At 48.2% G+C, this 25,701-nt stretch overlaps 1 protein-coding gene across 2 annotated transcripts in view; it reads right to left on the reverse strand.

Moving 5' to 3' along the window:
- ADGRD1 (adhesion G protein-coupled receptor D1) overlaps positions 1 to 25,701 on the reverse strand; it is a 182,926-nt gene that overhangs the window by 119,187 nt on the left and 38,038 nt on the right. For both annotated transcript variants that reach the window (XM_047760612.1, XM_047760613.1), the window contains 8 exons: positions 24,398 to 24,577; positions 21,535 to 21,789; positions 19,065 to 19,129; positions 17,619 to 17,774; positions 12,144 to 12,203; positions 9,168 to 9,285; positions 7,807 to 7,917; positions 5,607 to 5,682 (listed from right to left, as the gene is read on the reverse strand). In XM_047760612.1, coding sequence (XP_047616568.1) covers positions 5,607 to 5,682; positions 7,807 to 7,917; positions 9,168 to 9,285; positions 12,144 to 12,203; positions 17,619 to 17,774; positions 19,065 to 19,129; positions 21,535 to 21,789; positions 24,398 to 24,577 — 1,021 coding nt within the window. The remainder of the gene's footprint in view (positions 1 to 5,606; positions 5,683 to 7,806; positions 7,918 to 9,167; positions 9,286 to 12,143; positions 12,204 to 17,618; positions 17,775 to 19,064; positions 19,130 to 21,534; positions 21,790 to 24,397; positions 24,578 to 25,701) is intronic.

Consider the following 25,701-nt stretch of genomic DNA (forward strand, 5'->3'; position numbering starts at 1 on the left):
AGGAGACACCAGCAGGAGCCAGAATTTTTGCCTAAGCCAGGACCCCTCCTCCCCAAATGCTGCTTCGTGTGAGTCAAACCACCAGAAAACTTGCTAGAAGCTTGGATTTCCTAGAATCTCCTACTATTCAGCCACATTTGCTTTATCTGGCAATTCACACACTTCACACACAAACACACACACACACACACACACACACACCTTCTTTTCATTAAAACACTAGAAAGTTCATTATATCCTATGATATAGCTTGGGAAACTATATTCAATATTCTAGGATAAACCATAATGGAGGACTTCCCTGATGGCTCACAGGTTAAGGATCTGGTGTTGTCACTGCCATGTTGTGGGTTCGATCCCTGGCCCGGAAACACCCCCACGTGTCATGGGCTGCCACCCCCCCCCAAAAAAAGGAAAAAAATGGAAAGGAATATAAAAAAGAATGTATATATGTGTATAACTAAGTGACTTTGTTGTACAGAAATTAGCACAACATTGTAACTCAACAGTACCTTAATCAAAAAAAGAAAAAAACAGCACTCTCACAACAGAGTGGATATAGAATAGATTTTACACACACACACACACAGACACACACACACACACACACACTTCCTTTTACCGAAGCATTAGAAAGTTCATCATGACACTCCACCTCTAAACACTTTAAACATCTATCTTTTCTTTCTTTTTTTTTTTTTTTTTTTTGGCCGCACCTGCAACATATGGAAGTTCCTAGGCTAGGGGATGAATCAGAGTTGCAGCTGCCGGCCTATACCACAGCCCATGGCAATGCCAGATCCAAACTGTATCTGTGACCTACGCCGAAGCTTGTGGCAACGCCAGATCCTTAATCCACTGGTCAAGGCCAGGGATTGAAACCTGCATCCTCATGGATACTAGTAGGGTTCTTAAACAGCTGAGCCACAAGGGGAACTCCGGGGCATATCCTTCTGAAGCACATGTGCTTCCGCCAAGGAGATGCTGAAAGCCTATGGCACAAGTTCCAGCCCTGCCTCTGCCCCTGGAGCCCTGGAGCACCGCCCCCTTGGATCCCATGTCTCTCTAAGGAGGAGGGGTGGGAGCGAGCAACTCTGCTACCCACCCAGCTCAGACTGCTGGTTTGAAGGAAACAACCGCTTGCCTGGGCAGCATGAGAATTGGTAGGCACTGAGCACTCGTTGTTACTTCAAGGCCAGGGGAGAGCAGACTTGGAGGTCCCCCTATGTTCTAGCCACACAGAGACCAGCAAAGCCCCCTGCCCAGGACCTGTGGATCATCAGGCATTGACCCAGGCAGACACTTGGGCCCTGAGGCATCTGCACAGGGACCGGCGTGGTGATGGAGAGACAGTCCAGCCCTGACTCCACTAAATTCACATGCTGACTCCACACCCCCCACGGAGATTTAAAAGGACATGACGACTCCACTGTGTCCTTTCGGTATCGCAAAAAAAATCCATAAAAGTGTGAAGATGATCGCGCACAAAACTGAAATGTTCGGAAGTCCGCTAAGGGGGACACCAAAACGCTCTCGAGGCGACTACACTCATTTACTGCTAATCGTGCATGGAACTTGATAATTATCTTAAAGGCAGGTAATGGGAGAACGTGCAACCCTCTTAGGAAATGATAAAGGGAGCACTTACGGATCATGTTCAAGGACACCAGGTTTTGATTAAACCACCAACTCGGTACTCACAGAGACCCTCAGAGATGGGTGGTCATCACCCCTCTGAGGAAAGAGCCCTTGAAGGAAATGTGCCCAAATTAGGTTGCTGATGACGGTTGTACAAGTATAAATACAATAAAATTTGGAGTTCCTGTCATGGCTCAGCAGTAACAAACCAGACTAGTATCCAAGAGGATGGGGCGGGGGGGCGTGAGAGGGGGCGATATTTGATCCCTGGCCTCGCTCAGCAGGTTAAGGATCCAGTGCTGCCATGAGCTGTGGTGTGGGTCGCTGATGCATCTCAGATCCCGAGATGCTGTGGCTGTGGCGTAGGCCAGCAGCTGTAGCTCCAATTTGACCACTAGCCTGGGAACCTCCATATGACGAAGGTGCAGCCCTGAAAAGACTAAATAAATAAATAAAATTAATTGATTAATATAATCATTCAATTAAAAAAAGAAAAGAGCACACAGTCAGAGAGACCGCCAGGCATGGGCCAAGTTCATCAGCTGGTGAGGGCACCTGGCTGGGGGAAGAAAGCCAGGAGCCTGGCTCCTGAACCTGTGTGAACCACAACGCGGCTGGTAATGGTCACCTCTGTGTCCCCTTGTGCTACAGGAGTGAGTACAGCAAATACGGAGACCACGTTTGATGAGCTAGCTAGAGGGGTGGGTTTTTTGAGGTTAATGTTGACAATAAGTCACCTTTGCATTAGCTGTTGATTTCAGAACTGATTGACTCAACACCAGGAGTATATGCCATCATCACTGTGCAACATTCTGTTTGACTTCAGGAAAAAAACTGAAATTTGCCACTGACAGAGTTCAGAGGTCAATGGTGTCAACGCTCATGAGGAGAAGGTTGTGAGGATGAAGGTTTTTTGGGGGGTTTTTTTGCCTGTAAGGGTCTCAGAGCACACAACCTGCAGAGGGTGTGAGCATTGATCCTGGCACCCTGGGTCCTGAGGCTTCCAGGAGTCCTGCCTGGGGACCCCTGGGCAGTGAGGACGGTGGCGGGAAGGTGAAGGCTGGAGCCCTTAGGACGCAAGGAACAGTACCCAGTCGGCTAAGCTTCAAGTTCAGCCTTCAACCCAAAGCAGGGAAAACTCAGCCCTATCCCACTGCTGCCAACACTGATGTCACAGCCTGTCCACCATGGGCCAAGACCCTGCCTGGTCTTATTAAATAAAGTTTTAACAGCACACAGCCACCTTCATTTTTTTCTGTATCGACCAGAGCTGCCTTCCCACAGTAGTTGGGACAGAGACATGATGGCCCGTCAAGGCAAAAATACTTACCACCTGGCCCTTTATGAAAAAGTCTGCTGAGGAGTTCCCATTGTGGCACAGTGGATTAAGAATCCAACTACAGCGGCTCAGGTTGCCACAAAGGTGCAGGTTCAATCCCCAGCCTAGGTCACAGCTGCGGCTCAGATTCAATCCTCGGCCCAGGAATTTCCATATGTCACAGGTGTGGCCATAAAAATTTAGGAAAAAAAAAAATAACAACAAAAACAGAGTTCCCGAGTTCCCGAGTTTCCGTTGTGGCTCAGTGGGTTAAGAGCCCAACTAGCATCCACGAAGATATGGGTTCAATCCTTGGCCTTGCTCAGTGGGTTAAGGATCCAGCGTTGCCATGAGCTATGGTGTAGGTCGCAGATGCAGCTAGAAATTGACCCCTAGCCTGGGAACTCCCATGTGCCAGGGGTGCAGCCCTAATAAGAAAAAAAAATGTTTTTAATTTTTAAAAAGTTAGCTGACACCCAGTTCGAGTGTTGGTTCTCTAACCGTCAAAGTGACGCAAAGTGCCTGCTGACACTTCTAACCCTCGAGATCCTAACTTTGTCCCTTTTCCTGGGGGCGAGGGCAGCTGTGGATATGGTACAGACACCATGCTGTGCATGCCCTTACCCCGGCCCACGGAAGGGCTCAGCCATCCTCATAAATACAACTTCGTGGATTTCATTGAGAAATCAGTTTCAGGAGTTCCCTCGTGGCTCAGTGGTTAATGAATCCGACTAGGAACCATGAGGTTGCAGGTTCAATCCCTGGCCTTGCTCAGTGGGTTAAGGATCCAGCGTTGCCATGAGCTGTGGTGCAGGTCGCAGATGTGGCTCGGATCCTGAGTTGCTGTGGCTGTGGTGTAGGCCGGAGGCTACAGCACTGATTAGACCCCTAGTCTGGGAACCTCCATATGCCGCAGGAGCAGCCCTAGAAAAGGCAAAAAAAAAAAAAAAAGTAAGACAGAAAGAAATCAGTTTCAGTAGAACCACCAGTGGTGAAAGCAGTAAGCAACCAGGGGCCAAGGATGGGTCCACTCTTCATTCATAATCCAGATTTGGAAAAATCTCCCCCAAATCATGGGGAAGGCATGTGTCCAAGGAAAGCAGGCTTCATCTTCCTTGGTGACTTTCCTGAAGAATTCTGGAAGCACACCCAGAGAATGTGCTTTCTTTAATTATAAAGGGACCTGACACAGAGCAGGCCCTCCAAGGCCATCAGGCCAGATGTGGCTTTCCTCCAGGTCTACAGCTAAAGCACAATTGTGTGCTTCCCCCACCCTCCGCCCAGGGCTGGTCCCACCCATCCGGAGAGAGAGGAGTCTCTTCTGAGAGCACATGATATCAGGGCTCAGGTATGTGCAGCATTAGAAGGTATTCATCATTGATCGTGTATCGTGTATCGTAGGCAGTAAAAATAGCTGCCTGTTTCCATCATAAAGGACTCTAAACACCCAGCTGCAGAGCCAGCATCCAGAACTCCTTCCCACGGGCAGATAGTGAACTTGCAGGAACGCCCTTCCTTAGACCCTCAGTTTTCCCAAGCTCTGGGCGAGGGAAGTAGGGCGTCTGGGCCAGGGGTGGAGGTCTGTGTGGCTCTTTCTGAGACGTGTGGTTCTCTCCACGCACATTTTCAGAGCTCCCATTCTGAGCCAGGCACTGGGCCAGATGCCCAGGAACAGAGGTGGACACAGCCTGCCTGCTGCTCTCTGCAGAGCCCTCATCTAGGGCCGGTCTGCCGCCCCAGAAACACTTCACCTTCCAAACACTAACTGCAGAAACAGGTCCATGGGCTTACACAGTGTTGGCCCTTTTTCTGCTCCAGCTCTGGGCTCTATCTCCCTGCCCCCTCCTAGGGACTCCCTGAAAGGGAAGGGTGGCCCGCTCCCCTAATTCCTCCTGGTCTGAGTAGGGCTGACCCACCCCCAAACCCGCGAGGGTCATGTGAGTAGACCTGGCCAATGAGAAAGGAGGATCTTCTCATACCATGGAGTCAGGATGGGCACATGACTCAAGTGGGCCAATCACAACCCTCCTGGGTTCCGAATGAAACTGGCTTTTCATTCAAAAAAGAGATTGGCTTTTCCTTCCTGAGATCTCAGGACCCAAACCCATGTGGGTTTGAAACTGATGAAGTCAGTCAAGCCTCTAGGGAGGGGCCTGCTGGAAATGAGCCAACACAGAGGAGAGAGAGGCAGGGGACAGAAAGACCAAGTCAGAGTGGCATCCTCTGGGTCCTTAGATCAAGCTGTGCCTGAAGCCGACTGAGTCCTGCCCTTCTTAGTCCCAAGAACCCTCAGTTCCCTGAATTTTCCTGGCCTAAGTTGATGTATCCAACACTCTTGACCAATGCAGACATTGCTGGCTTTTCATTCTACAGAAGTGGAAACTGAGGCACCGAGAGGTCAACTGACTTGTCCAAGGTCACTCAGCCTGTGCTCCTGACCACTGCACTGTCGGCCTCCCCAGTATTGGGGTCCCTGCATCTCCATCCTTTGCTCTAACAGTGAAGTACCAGGTGTGGGCATCACAAGTCCTCTGACACCGGACTGTGTGTACTGGTGATGGTGGGGACATGGGGGTGTCACAGCAGTCAGCCACCCAGCAAACAAGCACACCTCCTCCCTGCACCATGCTGTGTGGCTCCCAGAGACTCACCTGGTGTCAGCCGGCTGGATGTGGCTCAAGTAATAGTGCATGGAGTGGTACAGAAGGCCCACAATGGTGGTCCAGGCTGGGGAAAGAGCAGACAGCAGGCACCTGTCAGCACTCCAGGAGACGAGCAGGAGAAACACCACCCCCGACACCTATATACACAGCAAGCCCAATCCTTGGCAACACACAGTTCAGACCTCACACCCAAGAACCGGGCAGCCCCTTGGGGGAGAAGGGGAGGGACACTCAGGCACAGAACTGGCCATGAGGACAGTCCACTCCACTCTTTTTTTTTCTTCTTCTTCTTCTTCTTTGTTACACCCGCGGCATGCAGAAATTCCCAGACCAGGGATCGAACCCAAGCCACAGCAGTGACCCAAGCCACTGCAGTGACAATGTTGTATCCTGAACCCACTTCGCCACCAGGGAACTCCTCCACTCCACCCTTTGACTGTAACTGCAACTGCGGCGACCACTCCCTGCTCCACCCTGAGCCAGCTGTACACACACAGATGCTGAAGCTCCTGGGGGAGTCAGACTCGCCAGGCACAGCATGAGTCCCATGGAGCCAGTGGACAGCAGTGGCTGTCAGTATCTGGAGGATTTAGAGCAATGCTAGCACTTGAGCGAGGCAGCAGATGCGGGATTTACAAGCCACACAGATGTCCGTCACGCCTTCAGCCGGGGCCCACCTCACTATGATATGACCACAATGATATGAGACAAGAATCCTCTATTCTGTCACCTCCCTCCATTAGCTTAACAGGAGGCTGGGAGGAGCAAGCCGCAAGTGGACCTCTGAGCTCATCGGGGTATCTGTTAAGTATGTTAAAATTTCAGGAATGTATTTAACAACTCGCATCACACTAGTGTGAGAGTGTTGCCCTTTTGATTCTCACACCATACACTGAGACGGGTACTAAGACTGTCCTGTTTCACAGATGGGGAAACAGGGGCCCTGGCCCAGTAAGTGGCTGAACCGGGTAGTTGCCGTAAGAACCTGACAGAGTGCCCATGAGGATGGGGATTCGATTCCTAGCCTCACTTTTTGGGTTAAGGATCCAGCACGGCTGGGAGCTGTGGTGTAGGTGGCAGACGCAGCTCGGATCCTGCGTTGCTATGGCTGTGGTGTAGGCCGGCAGCTGCAGCCCTGATTCGACCCCTAGCCTGGAAGCTTCCACATGCCTCAGGTGAGGCCATTAAAAAAAAAAAAAAAAAGTGGCTGAACCAGGATGCGAGCCCAGGAATCAATGCTTATGATCGACACATCCTGCCCCCAAGTGTGAGACGTCTCCATGGGTACAGAGATGGTGAAGCTGTGGCCCTGCCGATTTTGAAAAACGGAGGATTTCTAACAGATCATGCAGCCAGGTGGTGAGAGATGAGAAAAGGTTAACCTCAGCATTGTCTCTGCCCTCCACCCACATTTCTGTGGTTCCCCCCAAGCGTGGGGGGACAGTCCCCTGAGAGGACATGTTGACATCCCTAAGCACCCTTCACACATGCAGACGAGAGGGTGCAGGGAGCAGAGGTGGGCTCCCCAGGGTTGGGGAGGGAGCACTCCATGCTGGGGAGGGAACGCCACAGTCCTACACCCCCTGGCTTGGTCCCCAGACTCTAAGACAGAACCAGGAAGCATGTAACCTCCAACCAGATTGTTAGGACTGAGAACTCATGACCCCTGTGACAGTCAGAGGCCCCTGGGAGAGGAACAGAACTGCAGAGACACAGTCACTGTGTGAGGTCAGAGGGGACAGTCACTGCAGCCCAAATGGCAAGAGCCACCCAGCCCTGCAGCTCCTCCAGGGCCAGAGGAAGTAACGGGGGTCACCTCGGCCACTGGTTCATCATAATCCTTCACCTCGATGTGCCCAGGAGGAAAGCCCAGGGCCCTGGGCAGAGAAGCCCCGTTCCCAGCCTGAGGGCCACCCTAGCAGGGAAGGGAAGTGGCCACCTCCCTTCAGGCTTTGCTAGGAATCACTTAGCAATCCGTCTAGAAGGCAGGTTCCCAGCCCCTCCCCCACAGCCCCGCCCACTGTCAACCTAACATCTTAGGATCCTCCCAGGACACTGTGTTCCCACCTCGGAAACCTGGCCTGGGAGCAGGGGCAGCCCCTCCCTCCCCCCAGGTCCCGGCTCAGCTGGGCGGAGGCCCTCACTGAGGGCCCTGGGGCGCACCCCCTGCCGCCCCCACCCAGCTCACCTTGGCTGTGGAAAGCCGCGTGGGGGATCTCGATGTAGTTCTGCCCCCGGGCCGGGAAGCGGTAGTGGGAGGAATTCAAGGTCTTGGGAAGCAGTCTGGCCACAGAAAAGTCTACAACAAGACAATGAAAAGAAGTTGTCAACTCCAGGGAAGGACCTCAGACTGTAAAACCCCCGCTTTTTTTTTTTTTTTTTTTCCTTTAATAGAATGAACTTCCTGGAGAGTATAATTACCTTTAGGGAAAGAGGACCCCCAAAATAAGTGTCCAGGGCAGTAATTGCAACCCTGTGGCTGATATCCACCCCCCCACCACCTGCCCCACCAGGCCCTGCGGGCGCTCCAGGCCTGAGGTGACCTCTCTGCCCTCAGAGCAAGATGACAGCTCCAGATGCCTTGGGCACTGACTACCTCCAGGCCTGCGGAGACCCCTGTGCTGGGGGGCTCTGCCTCCATGTCATGGACCCCCGAGACACAGGGAAACAAAAACCTGAGATAGTCATCCCTGACTCGAAGCAAACACCAGCTCCCCACAGAAGGAGATGACTCAGCCAACAAACTCCCCTTAAAACTAACCCAAGTGGGAGTGTCTTCTGTGGCACAAATGGGATGGGCCACCTCTCTGCAGCACCAGGACACAGATTCAATCCCAGGCCCCACACAGTGGGTTAAAGGATCTGTCGGTATTGGCTGCAACTGTGGCTCAGATCTGATCCCTGGCCTGGGAATTCCATATGCCACCGGGCAGCCAAAAATGAAAAAAATAAATAAATAAAACACATATGAAAACAAAAAAACAAACCAAAAAAAAAAAAAAAAACTAATGCAAGTGGGTGAATTAAGCTTACTTTCTAGAGTTTGGCTCTGGTGGTAAAGTACTCACGCACCACGCTCCCTAGACACAGACTCTTAAAATAAAAGAGCCGCGATGCCTGCTTTGTATGGGACTGCATGACCATTAGCTTGGAAAAGGTTCCAGCTGACGCAAGAAAACCTGCTTGTGCACCTGTCACCCCACAGATACTGCTGCTTCTCGCCTCCTGTTCTGAACTAGGCCAGTTGTCACCTGAGATGAATTTGGCCCCCAAGGACACATAAAAGGCTCACATGGTCTGGTGTCCACATCACAGGTGAGCTCAGCCTCCCCGACCTAACTCTGTCTTCCTCCAAAATGTAACTGTCCAGCAGGCAATGCACAAGTTCAAGTCCACTGATGGTGTGCGAAGCTTGTGCACATCCGTAAGCACATGACAAAGTGCAGGAGCACAGCAAAGTTCAACACCGAGGCGGCACTGGCCACACCCCCACCCTGGCTCCTCCCACCACACTGCCAGTCACTGCCCGCGCCCAGGCTGCCAGGCTACCTGCCATGGACGAGGAGCCCACGATGGTGACATGGGCCTCTCTGGGCTGCAGGTTGGAAGATATGTGGCTCATGACGGCTTCGACCGTTTCAATCAAGCCCAGCACCATGGTGCCATCCTGGAAGCAACGGAGACACAGAGATGTGAAGATGGAACTCCATCCGCAAGTGCCCCACACTGAAGCATCAAACTCACAAGATCAGACTGCCAACACTCCTGCAGAGGAGGAACCAACGCCCAGCAGCCACGCTGTTCTCACAACAACCAGCCGAGAGGAGAGGCAGTCACACCACTACCTCATTTCACAGGCACTGGGGTGACCTCTGAGGTCACCCAGCCCAGCTGAGTTTGCAGAATGTGGACTCCGGCCGAGGTTTGACTTTGGTCTCCCAGGCCATCAGCTCCAAGGCTTCTATGCTCAGACATGGGGAGACCAACCTGATCCTAGTTCCTTCCACTCTGAACTCAATGGGGACCTTGGCAAGTCTCTGACCTGCCCTCCCAACTCCATCCCTTTCTGTTTCACAAGGAAGGGGCTAAAAGTTCCCAAATACTCTCCAGGATGAGGACACCAGCAGTATAATCCTAGTCTCCGTGAAGGGACAGAGGTGCCAGCATTCCAGGGCACCCCTGGCCTCCCTGATGTGCCTGGCATGTCCCCTCCCCTCCAAGGGCCTTTCGTTCTGAGTCCCCACGGCAGAGAGGACCCGGGTGGGTGCTGCCCCCAGGAAGGCAGGGATCCCTCCTGGTCACCCCATATCTCTGCAGCCATCCCAGGACTAGGCTGATGGTCCCATATCATCAGACACACGTCTAGCAGGGAGGGGGAGTCTCAACCCCCCCCCCCACCAGGAGTGCAGTTTATAAATCTCTGCCATCACACTCCAGTTCTCCTTCCCGCCTTTCTGAAAAAGCATCTGTCTGTTGCTAGGCGTCCTCGGCATTCTCTCAGAAACACAGGTTCCATGAGAGTCTAATGAGCTGGAAATAGAATATTGAGGCCAATTTTAGGCATTTTCTTTCAGGCCTCTGGCCTGATTTCAATCAGCCAAGCACAGCTAAGCACATGACAATCTGTGTTTCTGGCATGCACTTCTGTTGTAGCGGCTGATTCATACCTTCCCTTTAATGCACAGTAGAGCCTGCTTGAGTCTGAATAGTTTCATGATTATTCATATTTTGTGGCAGAGCTTTCAGAAAAAAATTAATGTAAAATGATGCAGAAAATACATCTGCTCAGGTCCTGCACTGGCCATCCTCTGGGTGTTTCCCAGGCTGCAGCCATGTATACAACGTCATGAACTCTGGAGGGCTGTGCCTTTTCAAAACGAATTTGTGGAGTGCTCACTGTGGTGCAATGGGATTGGTGGCATCTCTGCAGCCCCAGGACGCAAGTTAGATCCCTGGCCCAGCACAGTGGGTAAAAGACCCAGCCTTGCTACAGCTGAGGCATAGGTCACAATTGCAGCTCAGATCACATCCCTGGCCCAGGACCTCCATATGCCTTGGGGTGGCCAAAAAAGAAAAAAAAAAAAAATGAACAAACAAAAATGAATTTGTTTCTAGGTAAGATTATATCAATCTGAAATTCATGACCATTTTTTTCTTCCTTTGCCAATGTGAAGTCCAATCTCATTCCCTTTGAAACTGTACAAATAAATTTCATCACATGCAAACCATGGAGCAGTCTCATTAATAATGAGAGAATGAGATGGAATTTGGCCTCAAACTGGCAAATATTTTTTAAACATTATAGGAGTTCAGGAGGAGTACTTTAAATAATAGTGTGGTTATGGCCCTTCTAGGCAAGGCAGTTAAGAGTCCTCCTCATCCTCCCCCACCCCTGACAGAAAACCTGGACATTTTTGAGACAGCAGCATCAGAAAATGGGCAGAGCCAGGATCCTTAGGTCACTGGGTGGAGATGACGCTCCTCTGACCCACAGTGGACTTGGCATGAGTGAGAATTAAATGTTCACTGTGCTGAGTCATTGAGATGTAGGGCCTATTTGTTACTGCAGCACAACCTAGCCTAGACTGACTGATACAGCATTGCTGAAGAATACTTAATACCCCTGAGAAATGTTCTTGACATAGTTAAAGAAAAAAACAGGTAAATTTAGATATATAGCATATTTGCAGAATATAATATGCATATAAGAGAACTGAAAACTAGATTGTTAAGAGGTATATATATGAGTGCTTACAATCATAATTGCTCAGCCTGAGGATTTCAGGTGATTTTTATTTTACATATATGTTTATTATCTGCTTTTTCTCACCACAACATATTCACTTGTTCTATTTCTTAAATAAATCAGGTCAATAAAGTTGGGAAAAAGAGAAGCTATTTTGATTTTTACACTTATAATCATGAATATTTTCACACATTCAACTTTTTCCATTTAATATAGTAATCCTTAGACATCAAATAAGTGTTTTATTATCACTCAAGAACAGTGTTATGGTTAAAAATATGTATTATTGGTGTTCCCACTGTGACACAGTGGGTTAAGAATCTGACTTCAGCAGCTCAGGTCACTGCAGAGGCACGGGTTTGATCCCCAGCCTGGCACAGTGGGTTAAAGGATCCAGCTTTGCCACAACTATGGTGTGGGGTGCAGCTGTGGCTCAGATTCAGTCCCTGGCCTGGGAACTTCCATATGCTGCAGGTGAGGCCAAAAGAAAAATTATGCATAATTATAATTAAAATGATAAACAAGCATACATCCCTCATGAAGAAATCCAACCACTCCCCTGCTCAGCGTTGATAACAGTACCATGATACTTATACTCATAGAACTCTGATGCAGACAGAAGGCACAGAAAATCAGTTGTCTATCCAGATCTCAAGACCGAGAGATGCACCATTTCTCTGACAGATGTGAATTGGGCCATGTTTATGCCACTTCAAGGAAGACAAAATGGTTCCCAAAGTACCTACCTTTTCTAAGACCAAAATGTTCTTTTTTCTTACCTCTGACACAGCACTCCAACTGGGCAAATGAAGAACTTCTCCCATGGCTTTTAAGAAAGTCTAAAAGCAAACAACACAACACTACTTAATATGTACCCTTAAGCCTCATAATCATAAGACCTTGGATCTTCCTATTTTTATCACCCACTGGCTGGGTTTTACATATATTATATATCCTAGTAAAGGAAAACAGCTCCCATTAGTGGATCAAGTTACATTTTACAAAGCCCTGTTATAGATGTTATCTTATTGACTCCCTGTGACTACCCTTTAGTCAGTGACAAGCATTAATTGTTAGATGTGTGTTCACAGCTTAGTGACAGCAGAAGCCCTGAGCACAATGTCTGGGAGATAATAACTGCCCCTCAGGAAAGGCATGTTGAATGAATGAATGTATAAATGAATAAAAGAATGAATGAATGAACAAATCAGGGCCTCCTTTATATGCTTTTCTTTGAATGGAAAGCTAAACTGACACAAAATAAACACTTGTTTAATTAGAATTTACTTTTCCATAAAGCAGAAATTACTTGGGGTCACTTGTCAAATCACCTTAAAACTATGTTTTGTTTGGCTATTATTCTAAAAAAGTGAAGTTAGCTTCTAATATCTTCAAATTGGGAGGTTTAAATGAAACTATGTGAATTTCCTCCTCCTTCTGAAAAAATGAGAAGCTTGGACAAGCCATAGCCCACAGACCCACATGGCCACAACTGACCAAAACTGAACAGCAGCTGATTCCTTAGTTAGTTGTGTGTCCCTTGTTTACCTCAGTCCTCACCACTCCCTGTTGCCTTACACTTAGTCTGTTTCACTTATTTACATTACTTGTGTAGGTTTTTAACTATATATCTTCCACTATAGACACCAGAATTAAACTTAGAACCCAATCTAAACCTCCCATATTTCCAGCAAACAGCTTCTCCAGAAAAATCATGTTTCCTCATACACTTTTAGACGCTAAATATTTAGAGAATACAGCATCAAAATGCCTCATACTTTCATTTATCTTTGATAAATACTCATAAGACTCTAAAATGCAATGCCTTAAAAATTAAAGATGAAAAAAGAATCATGATTCCTGCCCTCATTGGGTTTGAGGTCCAATGGCTGAGTTTCTAATCTAGAGCTGGGGTCTGCACTTTTCTTTAAAAAAGGATCACCTAGTAAAAAATTTAGGCTTTACACACCATACAGTTGTGGAACAAACACTCAATTCTGCCACTCTAGTGCAAAGGTAGCCACAAACAATCCATAACTGAATGACTGTATAAAATTTTATTTACAAAATAGACAATGGGCTAGATTTGACCCAAGGGCTATAGTTTGCTGACACAGGAATATAATCCAAGCCACATTTTTATCTTAAATTTTCTAGTAGTCATATTTTAAACAGTAAACAGAAAACAGATGGAATTAATTTTACTTAGCCCAACATAAAATATCACTTCATCATCTAACATAAAAATTACCAATTTGATATTTTACAACCTTCTGTCATACTAAATTTTAGAGATCCTGGAGTTCTCCCTGTGGCTCAGTGGAAGCAAATCTGACTAGTATCCATAAGGATGTGGGTTTGATCCCTGTCCTCGCTCAGTGGGTTAAGAATCCTACATTGCCGGGAGCTGTGGAGTAGGTCGCAGATGTGGCTCAGATCCTGCGTTGCTGTGGCTGTGGTGTAGGCTGGCAGTTGCAGCTCTGATTTAACTCCTAGCCCAGGAACTTTCATATGCTGCAAGTGCGAACCCTAAAAAAAAATTTTAGAGAACCCGCATGTATTTTATATTTACAGCACATCTTAATTTGAACTGGCCACAGTCCAAGTGCTCAACAGCCACGGGTAGCTAATGACTACCTTATTACCTGGCACAGGAAATGACTTCTCATCACTTTTCTGTTCAACTCTTAGTGATGAGAAGCAAGACATCATGGAAAATTGGAAAATGGATGCCAAAGATTTTAATTTCTCATCCAGTCAGAAATCAGTGGAGTTTGGGGTCAAGCTGCATAATTCCTCCCCAGGACACCCAGAATCAGGTTTCTCCACAAAGACCCACAACAGAGGTCTCAATCTGATGGCCCATGGGCTGAATCTGCCTCATAAATGTCTTTTATTTGGTTTATACATAATTGCTTTTGTTTGTGTGTCTGGTCTTTTTAAGGCTGCACCCATGGCATACAGAGGTTCCCAGGCTAGGGGTTGAATCAGAGCTCCAGCTGCCAGCCTACGCCACAGCTGCAGCAACGCAGGATCCAAGCTGCATCTGCAACCTACACCACAGCACACGGCAACACTAGATCCTTAACCCACTGAGCGATGCCAGGGATCGCACCTGCGTCCTCACGGATACTAGTCAGATTCGTTTCTGCTGAGCCATGACGGAACTCCTGTACATAATTGCTTTTAAATTTCAGGTAGCTGTCCACTTTTTTAAAATTGGATGATTTATCACTTCTCGGCCTTTTGGCTAAGGTCAAGTGTAAAACTGGATGATTTTCCACTTAAAAATGCCATGGAGGAGTTCCCATCGTGGCACAGTTGTTAACGAATCTGACTAGGAACCATGCATGAGGATCCCGCATTGCTGTGGCTCTGGCGTAGGCCGGTGGCTACAGCTCTGATTAGACTCCTAGCCTGGGAACCTCCATATGCTGCGGGAGCAGTCCTAGAAAAGGCAAAAAGACCAAAAAAAAAAATTTGAAAAATGCCATAGAACTTTGCTTGCAAAATCAGAAGAAGTAACCCTAAAGGTTAAAATCAAGTGGCTCTGAGCAGCTAGCTGCTACTCCCTGTGGGTGGGCTCATTCCAGTTTGCCCCAGTCTCTGCTTCTCCCTATTGTCTGTCTGACCCAATCAGCCATTTGTCTGGCCCCTACATGCATCTGAGTTTGCACTTTCTGAGGCTGTTCAGTATAGCTGAGGGGAGGAAAGCCAAAGGAAAGAGGAAATCACCAAGTCTAAAAAGCAAGTGTTTCCTATGTTGATCTTCATTGGATTCTATGTTCCCTTACAGACATGTGAATCTCCTTCAAGGCTACGAAGGAGCCCCAGTCTCCCCTTCAACCTTCTGAACAGCCTGTTCCTCTAAGTATCCTCACATCCACTCCCTGAGCTCAGGTGGGGAGACCAGAAGTGCTTCCTGTGGAGAACTGGAAGTGCTCCGACACAGCTGCCTTGGCCCCGTGCATAACACCTTATGATTGGCTGAGCCAATGAGCAGGCCCACTCCCTTTGGCCAATGATTGGTCTAGCTGAGGTCATGTGAGGGGATATCTGCAGGAACCATGGGAAAGATTTTCCTCTTCTGTAAAGAGGGAGGTGCCTCCTGCCTTTCCTCTCTCTGCTGGTCTTTGTCAGTGAGGTGTGGTGATTGGAGCTGTCCTAGCCATTTGGAAACACAGCAGAATGCTTAGAGAGGGATCGAATCGGCTATCGCTCTGATTCGACCTCTAGCCTGGGAACCTCCATGTTCAGTGCGTGCAGCCCTAAAAAGACAAAAAAAAAAATGTAGTCCTATTACTGGTTATTTGCCATCAATACCATTCTAACAGAGACTTGGGTAATCAAATTATCCCCATGTCACAGATTGGGAAACAGGCTTGCAGAGGTTAAAAACGTGGCCAAGGACATAACTGAAGGTCAGACCAGCTTCCCCGACTCCAGAATTATAAGCTCTCACAGCTCAGGATATCCCCTTATAGCACTTTTCAGACTCCACGGTCTATCTTCACCCTGTCAACCCTGAGCCTCTTGGAAACAAAGTGGTTCTTGGTCATTCCAGATCCCCAGAACCTAGCATGGTCTATGAATGAATCAAAGAAATCTAAAGAGTGTAACTCTTGCTTCTCTCACCTTCGCAGGAAAGCTCCCAGGACCCTCCCTGCATTTCAGGATGTCTTGTTTTAATGAACACATGCTTTCACATGCTTCTTTGGGTCCCTCTTCAACAAGGAATCCAGTAAGAATTAAGAACCCTTAAAAAGCACTCACCAAGTGCCAGACACGGTACAATGAACATAGGAACCGTTTTGGCCCCCAATTAGGTGGGTACTATTATCATCTCCCCTATATCTCAGATGAGCAAAATGAGACAGAGAGATGCTAAATAACATGACCAAGGGTGTGCAGTAAGTAACCAGCAGAGAGTAAGTAATAACCCGGCAGTGAGACCCTAAGATACATCCTGCTCCTAACCTATATGCTGCACTTTTGAGATGAAACAGCCTCAAACATCCCTTCTCTCTCCATATCAGCCAAGAGCGGTGGGCTGAGATTGAAGCTGTCAAGCCCCAAGAGCCCAGCATCGTCCTCTACTTTGATCCCAGAAAGATTCTGAGAAGGAAAAAAGAAAGCACCTTGATTCCAATGTCATACGTGGTGCATTCACTAAGTGCTTTAGATGACTCTGGGAACACCCACTGAGATAAAGTTACAGCATTTGGGTCATACTGTGGACCCACAGCTAAATCTGCCAAAGACCCAACTTTAACCTGTAGCTAAGGGAGGTAAGCCGAGTTTAAAATGGGAGTTGCATCACTTACATGTGGAATCTGAAAAAAGGACTCAATAAACTTCTTTGCAGAACAGATACTGACTCACAGACTTTGAAAAACTTATGATTTCCAAAGGAGAGAGGTTGGGGGGTTGGCAGGATGCCGGGGGTTTAGGATGGAAATGTTATAAAATTGGGTTGTGATGATCATTGTACAACTATAAATGTAAAAAACTCGTTGAGTAATATAAAAATGAAATAAAATAAAATGGGAGTTTCAAACTCAAAGGCCTCCAGAGGCCAGATAGATGGAGAAGTGGGCCAGGCTGTCTGAGCACTAGGAAAACAAAGAGTTGAGTCCCATCCAAGGGGATGCAGCAGAGACCACAGAGCTGTGTTGAGCTGGCTGGAGTGGCCACGTCATCTGGTTGTTCAGGAGACTTCAGAACCCCAGACTTGTGTGTGTGTGTGTGTGTGTGTCTTTTTAGGGCCACACCCTTGGCATGTAGAGGTTCCCAGGCTAGGGGTCCAATCAGAGCTGTAGCCACTAGGCTACACCAGAGCCACAGCAACACAGGATCCAAGCCACGTCTGCAACCTATACCACAGCTCACAGCAATGCCAGATCCTCAACCCACTAAGCAAAGCCAGGGATAGAACACATGTCCTTGTGGACGCTAGTTGGATTCATTAATGGCTGAGCTATGACGGGAACTCCTTGAACCCCAGACTTTTATATACAGGTTCCTCATTTTTTTAAACTCTGTGTAGGTCAAACAAGACACGTCTGAGTTGGAGCTCCCTGGTAGCACAGCGGGTTAAGGATCCAGCATTGTCACTGCTGGGGCAAGGATTTGATCCCTGGCCTGGGGAACTTCTGCATGCTGTGGGTATGGAAAAAAAATAAAAGACACATCTGGCAGTTTGCCATCCCTGATCCATCCCTGGTCCACTCAGCATAGAAATCAGAGGGCTTCACCTTGGTGAGATTCAGCGCTGTCTCCTCCGAGAGGAATTTATTGGGTAAGCTGAGCGACACATTTTGAAGGTAGTTCAAAACAATTCCTGGACTCTGGAAGTTTTTCCTCTCCTCTGTCAAGTTGGTTATGATGGGATGGTAGGCATCAGTGGGCACCTGAAGAGAGTTCAGCGACATGAGTTGCTATTAAGAACGTTAAGCCGAGACGTTCTCCAGAAGTTCAATGCCTCCTCTGGGCCTCATGCTTCTTCCACCAGAATAATCATGATTATGGCGCCTACTCTCTACCTGGCGCCCTGGTGACTATTTTACATATATTAACATTTCATCCTTATACCAACCCCATGAAATACACACCCATTTAGTAGACAAAACTAAGCACAGAGAGGCTGACACGGAAATAAATGAGAGCACTGGGATCTGAACCCACACAGATAGTTCAAGAATTTATTCACTCACTTTTTGTTTTGCTTTGTTTTCTTACAGCCACACCTGGGGCATATGAAGTTCCCCGGCTAGGGGGCTGAATCAGAGCTGCAGCCGCTGGCCTACACCACAGCCACAGCCACACAGGATCCTTAACCCACTGAGCAAGGCCAGGGATAGAACCCACATCCTCATGGATACTAGTTGGGTTCATTACGGCTGAACCACAAGGGGAACTCCCTGTTCACTCACTGTTAAAATTCTGTGGAAGGAAAGTTGTTGTTGGATCACCAAAGCTAATTCTAGAGGGGAACATTTCGCCAATGAATCGATCCTTTCCTCAAACTTCAGAAGAAAAAGGGGCACAGAGAGGAGCCAAGTGTAGAGATCAGCTCCTCCTTGCTCTCTGCCCAGGGTGCCAAGGGCACCAGGAAACAGCCTTGGGGGCCAGTGGTCCCTGCGAAGGCTTGTTCACTCTACGTAGGCCTGAGGCTACAGGCCACAGGAAGCAGAGGATCTTTCCTTCACTTCTTCTAGCATCAAGAATCAGTGCCCACATTATCTTCTCCTCCATTTATTTTTGTTTTTGTTTTTTGGTTTTTGTTTTTTGTTTTTTTGTCTTTTTGCCTTTTCTAGGGCCACTCCCGAAGCATATGGAGGTTCCCAGGCTGGGAGTCTAATCAGAGCTCTAGCTGCCGGCTTACACCAGAGCCACAGCAATGCCAGATCCGAGCCGCATCTGCGACCTACACCGCAGCTCATGGCAACGCCAGATCCTTAACCCACTGAGCGAGGCCAGGGATCGAACCCACAACCTCATGGTTCCTAGTCAGGTTCTTTCACCACTGCGCCATGATGGGAACACCTCTCCTCTATTTATTATATCTTCCCAAACAGTATACGGCTGGTAACTGTGAGCTAGACTCTCCTGGCATATAGTCTAAGCAAAAAAAAGACATCCCAAGATGGGGCAGTGAGGGGGTGGGGTGGGGAGGGCAAAAGAGAAATGCATCTGCTCACCATGGTGTTTGCTGTGGGTGTCACGAAGAAGTTTGATGATGCTGAAGACAACAAAACATGCTTTCCTAGAAAAACATCGATAATGCTTAATTAAGGACTAAAACACAGTCCCCTGGTCCACCCTCAAGAAGGCCTGTCTTCATTCAAAAATCGACCAGCTTCATACCCCAACTAAGAGAAGCCAAGAATGTCTTGAGTAGGAACGTTGCCAGAAAGATAAAGGGCTCAGAAATTGTCTGAATGGGTAAACTGTATGGATTTTCGCAGGTCAAGTTATTTTTCTATTTTGATTCTAAATCTCTTGGGAACACCCTTAATCGTATAAAAAGATGGCTTGATACACACTTTTACTGATTGCAAAGAAAGAAGCAAAAGAAATGGATTTCCATGGCTTCTGGACTAGTTAGAGATAAAATACAGTGTGGTTTGTCACCAGGCTGGGACAAACAGGAGGCCTGCTCTGGTTCAGCAAAAGTGAGGGCGTGCGCCACCCCGCGAGATGCCAAAGTGTTAACAGAACACCTCTCCTGAACCCCGAAAGGATCACTCAGCACCCTCCCGAGTGTGGGGTGCGGGAGGGGGTGGGGATGACGCACCACATCCCTGAGCCCAGACATGTCCTGTGACAGGGGTTTGCTGGGACAGCTACAAGGGCCAGAGACACCAATCCCTCTTTCCAGTGTTGTAAAACAATAAGCTATCAAGAAGGCAGGACTGGGGAGTTCCCACGTGGCACAGTGAGTTAAGAAGCTGACTGCAGCAGCCTGAGTCACTGTGGAATTGTGGGTTAGATCACTGGCCCCACATAGTGTGTTAAAAGATCCAGTGGTGCAGCTTGTATTTAATCCCTGGCCCCAGGAACTTCCATAGGCCTCGGGTAAGACCATGAAAAAAAAAAAAAAATGGGAGTTCCCATCGTGGCTCAGTAGGTTAAGAACCCAACGAGTATCTATAAGGATTTGGGTTCAATCCCTGGCCTCGCCCCGTGGGTTAAGGATCCGGCATTGCTGAGAGCCGTGGTGAAGGTCTCAGACGTGGCTTGGATCTTGTGTTGCTGTGGCTGTGGGGTAGGCTGACAGCTATAGCTCTGACTTGACCCCTAGCCTGGGAACCTCCATATGCCACAGACGCAGCCCTAAAAAAAGCCAAAACAAACAAACAAACAAAAATTTATTTAAAATTTAAGAAAAAATAAGGAAGGCAAGATCTGTTTGAGGCTCTCAGTTAACACAAATATGAATGACTTCTTAGTCTCAAAGTGACCAATCTCTGAATCTTGGGCAATAAAATGCAGGAGATGGATGTCCTTTCTTCTCCTAGGGGATGGTATATTTTACACGTCTTGTGTCACTTCTGTGAAAGGAAATGAAGTCCCTTTTCTGAGTGAAAGGCTGCAGTGAACACAGGCGACTCGGCTTGCACAGCGGCTCTGAGATTAGATAGATAGATGGATGGATGGATGGATGGATAGATGGATAGGTAGGCAGATAGGTAGGTAGGAAACAGTGTGTTCACTCGTGGGCAGAATGAAAATGGAATTGTAGGGAATGTATAAATATTAGTTTTAAAAACAGCTAAAATGTATTGACAATGTGCCTTATTCAGGCAAGTGAATGGCCTGACACCCTTGCCCCATTTAATCTTCCCAACATCCCAGGGCAGGGGTAGTGGTGTTTTCATTCATTCACAGAGGAGAAAACTGTGATTTGGAGAGATTAAGACACAAAAGATCACATATATATGATTCCATGTGTACGGACTCTCCAGAATAGGCAAAGCCACAGAGACAGAAAGTGAATGAGTGGTTGCCAGGGGCTGGGGGAGGAGGAAACGGGGAGTGACTGCTAATGGTGCTGCTTCCTTGAAGGATGATGACCCTACAAACTGCGGCCATGGTAAGTACCACTGAACTGTACACTGTAAGGTGGCTGCATTTGTGTTATATGAATTCCACCACCAGTTCTTAAAAGTCACTTCACAAGTCCCAGGGCTTATCGAGGTTGGGTTAGGATGCGAACCCAGGTTCCCCCCAAGTCCCTGATCTGAACCACCGCTCCATGCTGATCGGGAAGGGGGCGTCCTTGGGGCTCTCCAAGGGCCTGTGGGTGGGCCTAGCACGTGGGAGGCATGGGGTAAACATCTGTGCATGAAATGCACTAATGGGCCTGGACTATTGGCTTCCCACAACAACTGTGAATGACCACCTGTCACGTGCACCTTGAAGCACCCCCCCCCCCAACCAATGCAAGAATATCCATCTCGGTATGTTTCTGGTAAATTGCTGATTCCTTCATCTTAGGGAGCGAATGTTCTAGAAAAAACCACTGTATTAATGAGATTCATTAGGACACAGCTGTGTCAGGAGAGTGGAGAGAAATGCTGGGAAGGGGAGGCAGTTCAAAGGTCCCCACCCCACCCCCGACCCTGCTGGAGCTAACATCACACCCGCAGCCCGGTGCCCCTCACTGACCAACAGCGGCTGTGAAGTACATGGCGATCTCGTCCGGAGTCAGGGCGCGCTCCCAGATGATGAACTCGTCAAACGCTCCGTTGTCGTAGCGCTTGGTCTGGTCCTGCTCGGACCCTATCACGAGGTTGGCATTGGGCTCCCCATAGGCGTGAGCCTCTTTTCCACTCGGGTCTGAGTTGCTCAGAGTTCCGTTGACATAGACTTTCAGACCCTCCTTGAACTTCCAGGTAAACAGGACGTGAGTCCAGTAGGGGCCTGAAAAAGAGCAGAGACAGGTTTCTGATGATGTGGGTGGAGTAACACTCGAGGTGGTCCTACCAGTTTTCAGCGCATCCCTCTTGCTTATGATGACTGGTCACTGCTGCCTTTGGTTGCGACCTAAAGATAGGTCCTAATATACATCTGACCTGCCTCAGTTCTTTGGTGCACAGGAAAGAAACCACTCCCAACCCCCAAATCCCAGAAGCAGTTCAGAGACCCTCTGCCATTTGATTTTCTTTTAATGATTTTATTTTATTTTGGCCGCACCTGTGGCATGTAGAAGTTCCCGGGCCGGGGGATCGAACGAGTGCCACCGCAGTGACAACACTGAATCCCCAACCACTAGACTGCCAGGGACCTCCAACCCTTTTCCATTTTAAATTAAATGAAATAATAATAAGCAATGAGGTTCCAGTCTCTTGGAATATATATATATATATATATATATACACACATTCATATATATATATATATATATATATGACTAGGTCACTCTGCTGCCCAGCAGAAATTGGCACAACATTGTAAGTCGAGTATACTCTAACAAAAAAAAAATTTTAATTAAAAAAATAAAAAAGAAATAATAACTCATGGTCATAACTTGTTCAAAAATATTCTTTTAATCCAGCCTAGGCCACTGCAGTGCAGGTCACTGAGACCTATCTGAGGGCCTGATGCAGCCTGCAGGGCACTGGGGTCCACCTCAGCCCTGACCTTGTCCATGTGACATCAACCATCACGGCGGCACCATGGAGGACAGACCACCCCTGGCTCCATCAGGATCCTCCTTCAGGAGCCGCTGCAGTGACTGGTCACTCTGGCATGAGAACCACATTCACCCACAAGAGGAAAGCTGGGCAGACTTTGACAGCAGCTTGATCCACAAAGAGCCCCACTTCCTCGCACAGGTGTGTTGACTTGCCCGTCACCCAAGCCAGGTGCTCCTCTTAAATCACCCAGCACTTAGGCCAGGCTTCCCACTGGGGACTGGGCAACTTTCTAACTGTGAGTCTCGTGAGAACACTTGGATCTAGACAGGTCCAAAGTTATCATGGCCCTTGAGTGTGAAGGCAAGGATAACAAATCTTTCAATGAACAAATAAAGGGCTCATTGCCAGGCAGAAATGTTTACAGTTCTCCCTGTTTCTCTGGGTGGAGGAATAGCCAAGGTTCAGCAGACCTGACTTTAAAACACGTTCCAAAAACCTGCCTGGTGCCTGATGCAGTGTCAGCTCCAAGAAGCATGGGGATGAGGCTCTTACTTAAGAAGCTGGTAGTGGGTAGGATGTGACAAGGGCCAAGAACAAACTACAGGACCAGCAGGTCTGCCCAGGAAAGGGAGGCAGAGATGCCTTCTGGCCTCCAGATCAGAAAGGGCAGATCCTCTCCAACTCATCCTTTCAAACATTCAGTGTGTATTGAATGTTCCCCTTTTCCAGAGTTGGGTTAGAAACGTGGTCCATGCTCACAGCACCCAGAGAATCAGGCATATACAGTTCAGTACTCACTGTACATCGCGATTCCAGGTTCCTTGTGCACTAACAGCCACCCTACGACCTAATCCCATTATTGTGCTCCCTCCCGTTACAGATGCTGAGACACACAGAGGGTGAGTAAGGCACCCAGGGCCACACAGCTAGCAGAGTAAGTGCACTGCAGGATGTGGCCCCAGCCAGAGTCCATGCTTTTAACATAGAGACATAGAACCCTCTTCTCTTTTTTTTATAGCCAAATGTGCAGCATATGGAGATTCCCAGGCGAGGGCTTGAATCAGAGCTGCAGCTGCTGGCCTATGCCAGGTGGCCACACATCACCCTGTGCCCCAGAGATGTGAGGGGAGCTCCCCACAAGGTGGAATCATCAGACAGAACTGTGTGGCCTTCCACCACCCACCTTCACACTCAGCCACAGCTGCACCCACCTGGTCCCCACACGTCCCCAAGCATCCCTCCGGAATCCCAGGCCCTCACTGGTACCCACGCGTCTCCCCTCCAGCATCTTTTCTTTCTCTCAATCGTCAGCTCCTCCCTCTTTTCCAAAAGCTTTTGTACATCATAGCTTATAAACATTTCCAAGTTTATACCACTAAGAAGGAGGAGGAGGGGCAGGAAGGGGAGGAGGAAGAGAAGAGGTGGGGGAGGAGGAAGATGGGGGGGTCAAGAAAAGAAAGAGAAACAATAACCAGGTGCGGAAAGCACTTTGCATGCGATAGTCCATTTATTTTCCCCCAAGCTGTGGGGTAAGTACTATTAATGTCTTCACACGGCAGAAATGAGGCTGGGGTGGTAAATAACATGATGTAGTGACACAGTCGGCAATCAAAGAGACCCTGGCCCTTAACCACCATGGGGACATCTCAGCAAAGGACATGATCTCGCCCTTTTCAGTAATTCTTCCCAAGCAGCCCCTCAGAAGAAGGAAAGGGCTCATGTGCCCAGAGGCCAAAGGGCGAGAGCTCTGTGCCCTTGGGTTCAACCACTTCCCAACTTGGGAAGGGCCTTGTCCCTGCTCCCCCTCAACCCCCACCCCCCCAACCCCCCTCACCCACTCCCCACCACCCACCCCCACCTCCCTGAGCATCCCTCAGCAGCAGCACCCTTACCTGGGGGGCTGAAGGTGGCCTCCCATGTCATGGAGTTGTCATGCGTGTACAGCTCCACAGAGCCCTTGCCGCCTCTGGAGCAGACTTTGAACAAGTTGGAAATGACCTGTCCCCCATACGCAAATGGAGCTGATCTGGACTGTTCTCCTTGTATCTTCCAGAAAAAAGAGAACGTGACCCCTGAGGACAAGAAAGGCCTGGGGTTATTTTTCATGAAAAGCAAAAGGGACTTCACCTCACAGAAGCAGAGCCTTCTCCCAGCTCTTCATTTTTCATTTAAAAAGCAGTTTTTTGGTTTGTTTGTTTTTCTCATTCTAGAAACCATGTGGGTTCAATTCAGAAAAGACAGACAGCAAGAACAGGTAATGTTTATTAAGGGCTCGTTAAGTACTAGACACTTTTCTAAGTTTTAAATAAACAGTCTCTACACTTACATATTACAAAACCTGGCTGTCACTCCCATTATGCAGATGAAGAAACTGAGGACCATTTGCCCAGAGTCCGTAAACTAGGACAGACTCTAATGAGATTCAAACTCAGTCAACCCCCACAGATAGCATCTGTTACCTTCCAAAATCTCCTCCATAAACACATTTTACAAAGAAAGGAACCAGCTTACACATACTAGTTTATAAGCCACATTTTTTAAAAAATTTACTGCATCATAAACTCCCTCCAAGGTCCATAAGTACACCTTTATGTCATCGTTTATACCCACACAGCATCACATTCTAATCAGGAACTGTCATATATGTGTGTTTGTGTGTGTGTGTGTGTGTGTGTGTGTGTGTGTGTGCATGCAGAAGTTCCTGGTCAGGGATCGAGCCTGCGCCATAGTAGCAGCGACCTAAGCCACAGCAGTGACAACGCCAGATCCTTAACCCAATGAGCCACCAAGAAACTCCTGTTATTTAAATAAAAAAAAAAAAAAATGCCACTCCCCCCCATGGTTAGGTCTTAAAATGTCTTTCAACTTTTTAATTTTCCAAAAAGAGCTGGAAGCTAAACCTCTCTGCACATCTTGGATTAAATGTCTTTAGGATAAATTCCCAGCACAGAATTTCTCAGCAAAGAGGAAGACCACATTGAAAAGTTTTGATACCTACAATCATCCATTTCCAACAAAGTGGGGTACACAGGGGTTCTGGCGACCATTCATTTCAAGACACCTGGTTTGCAGGCTCCCAAGCGCTGAGCGGGGGGACCCACACTTCTGAAGGACTAAGTGGTCTGGGCTTGGATGTTAATGTAAATGAGCAGGCTCCTCAGTGGGTGTGTCTCCATCACCAGAAGGGGGGGCGGGG

This window comes from Phacochoerus africanus, chromosome 15 (assembly GCF_016906955.1).
Source record: "Phacochoerus africanus isolate WHEZ1 chromosome 15, ROS_Pafr_v1, whole genome shotgun sequence".
In the NCBI taxonomy this organism is placed as follows: Eukaryota; Metazoa; Chordata; class Mammalia; order Artiodactyla; family Suidae; genus Phacochoerus; species Phacochoerus africanus.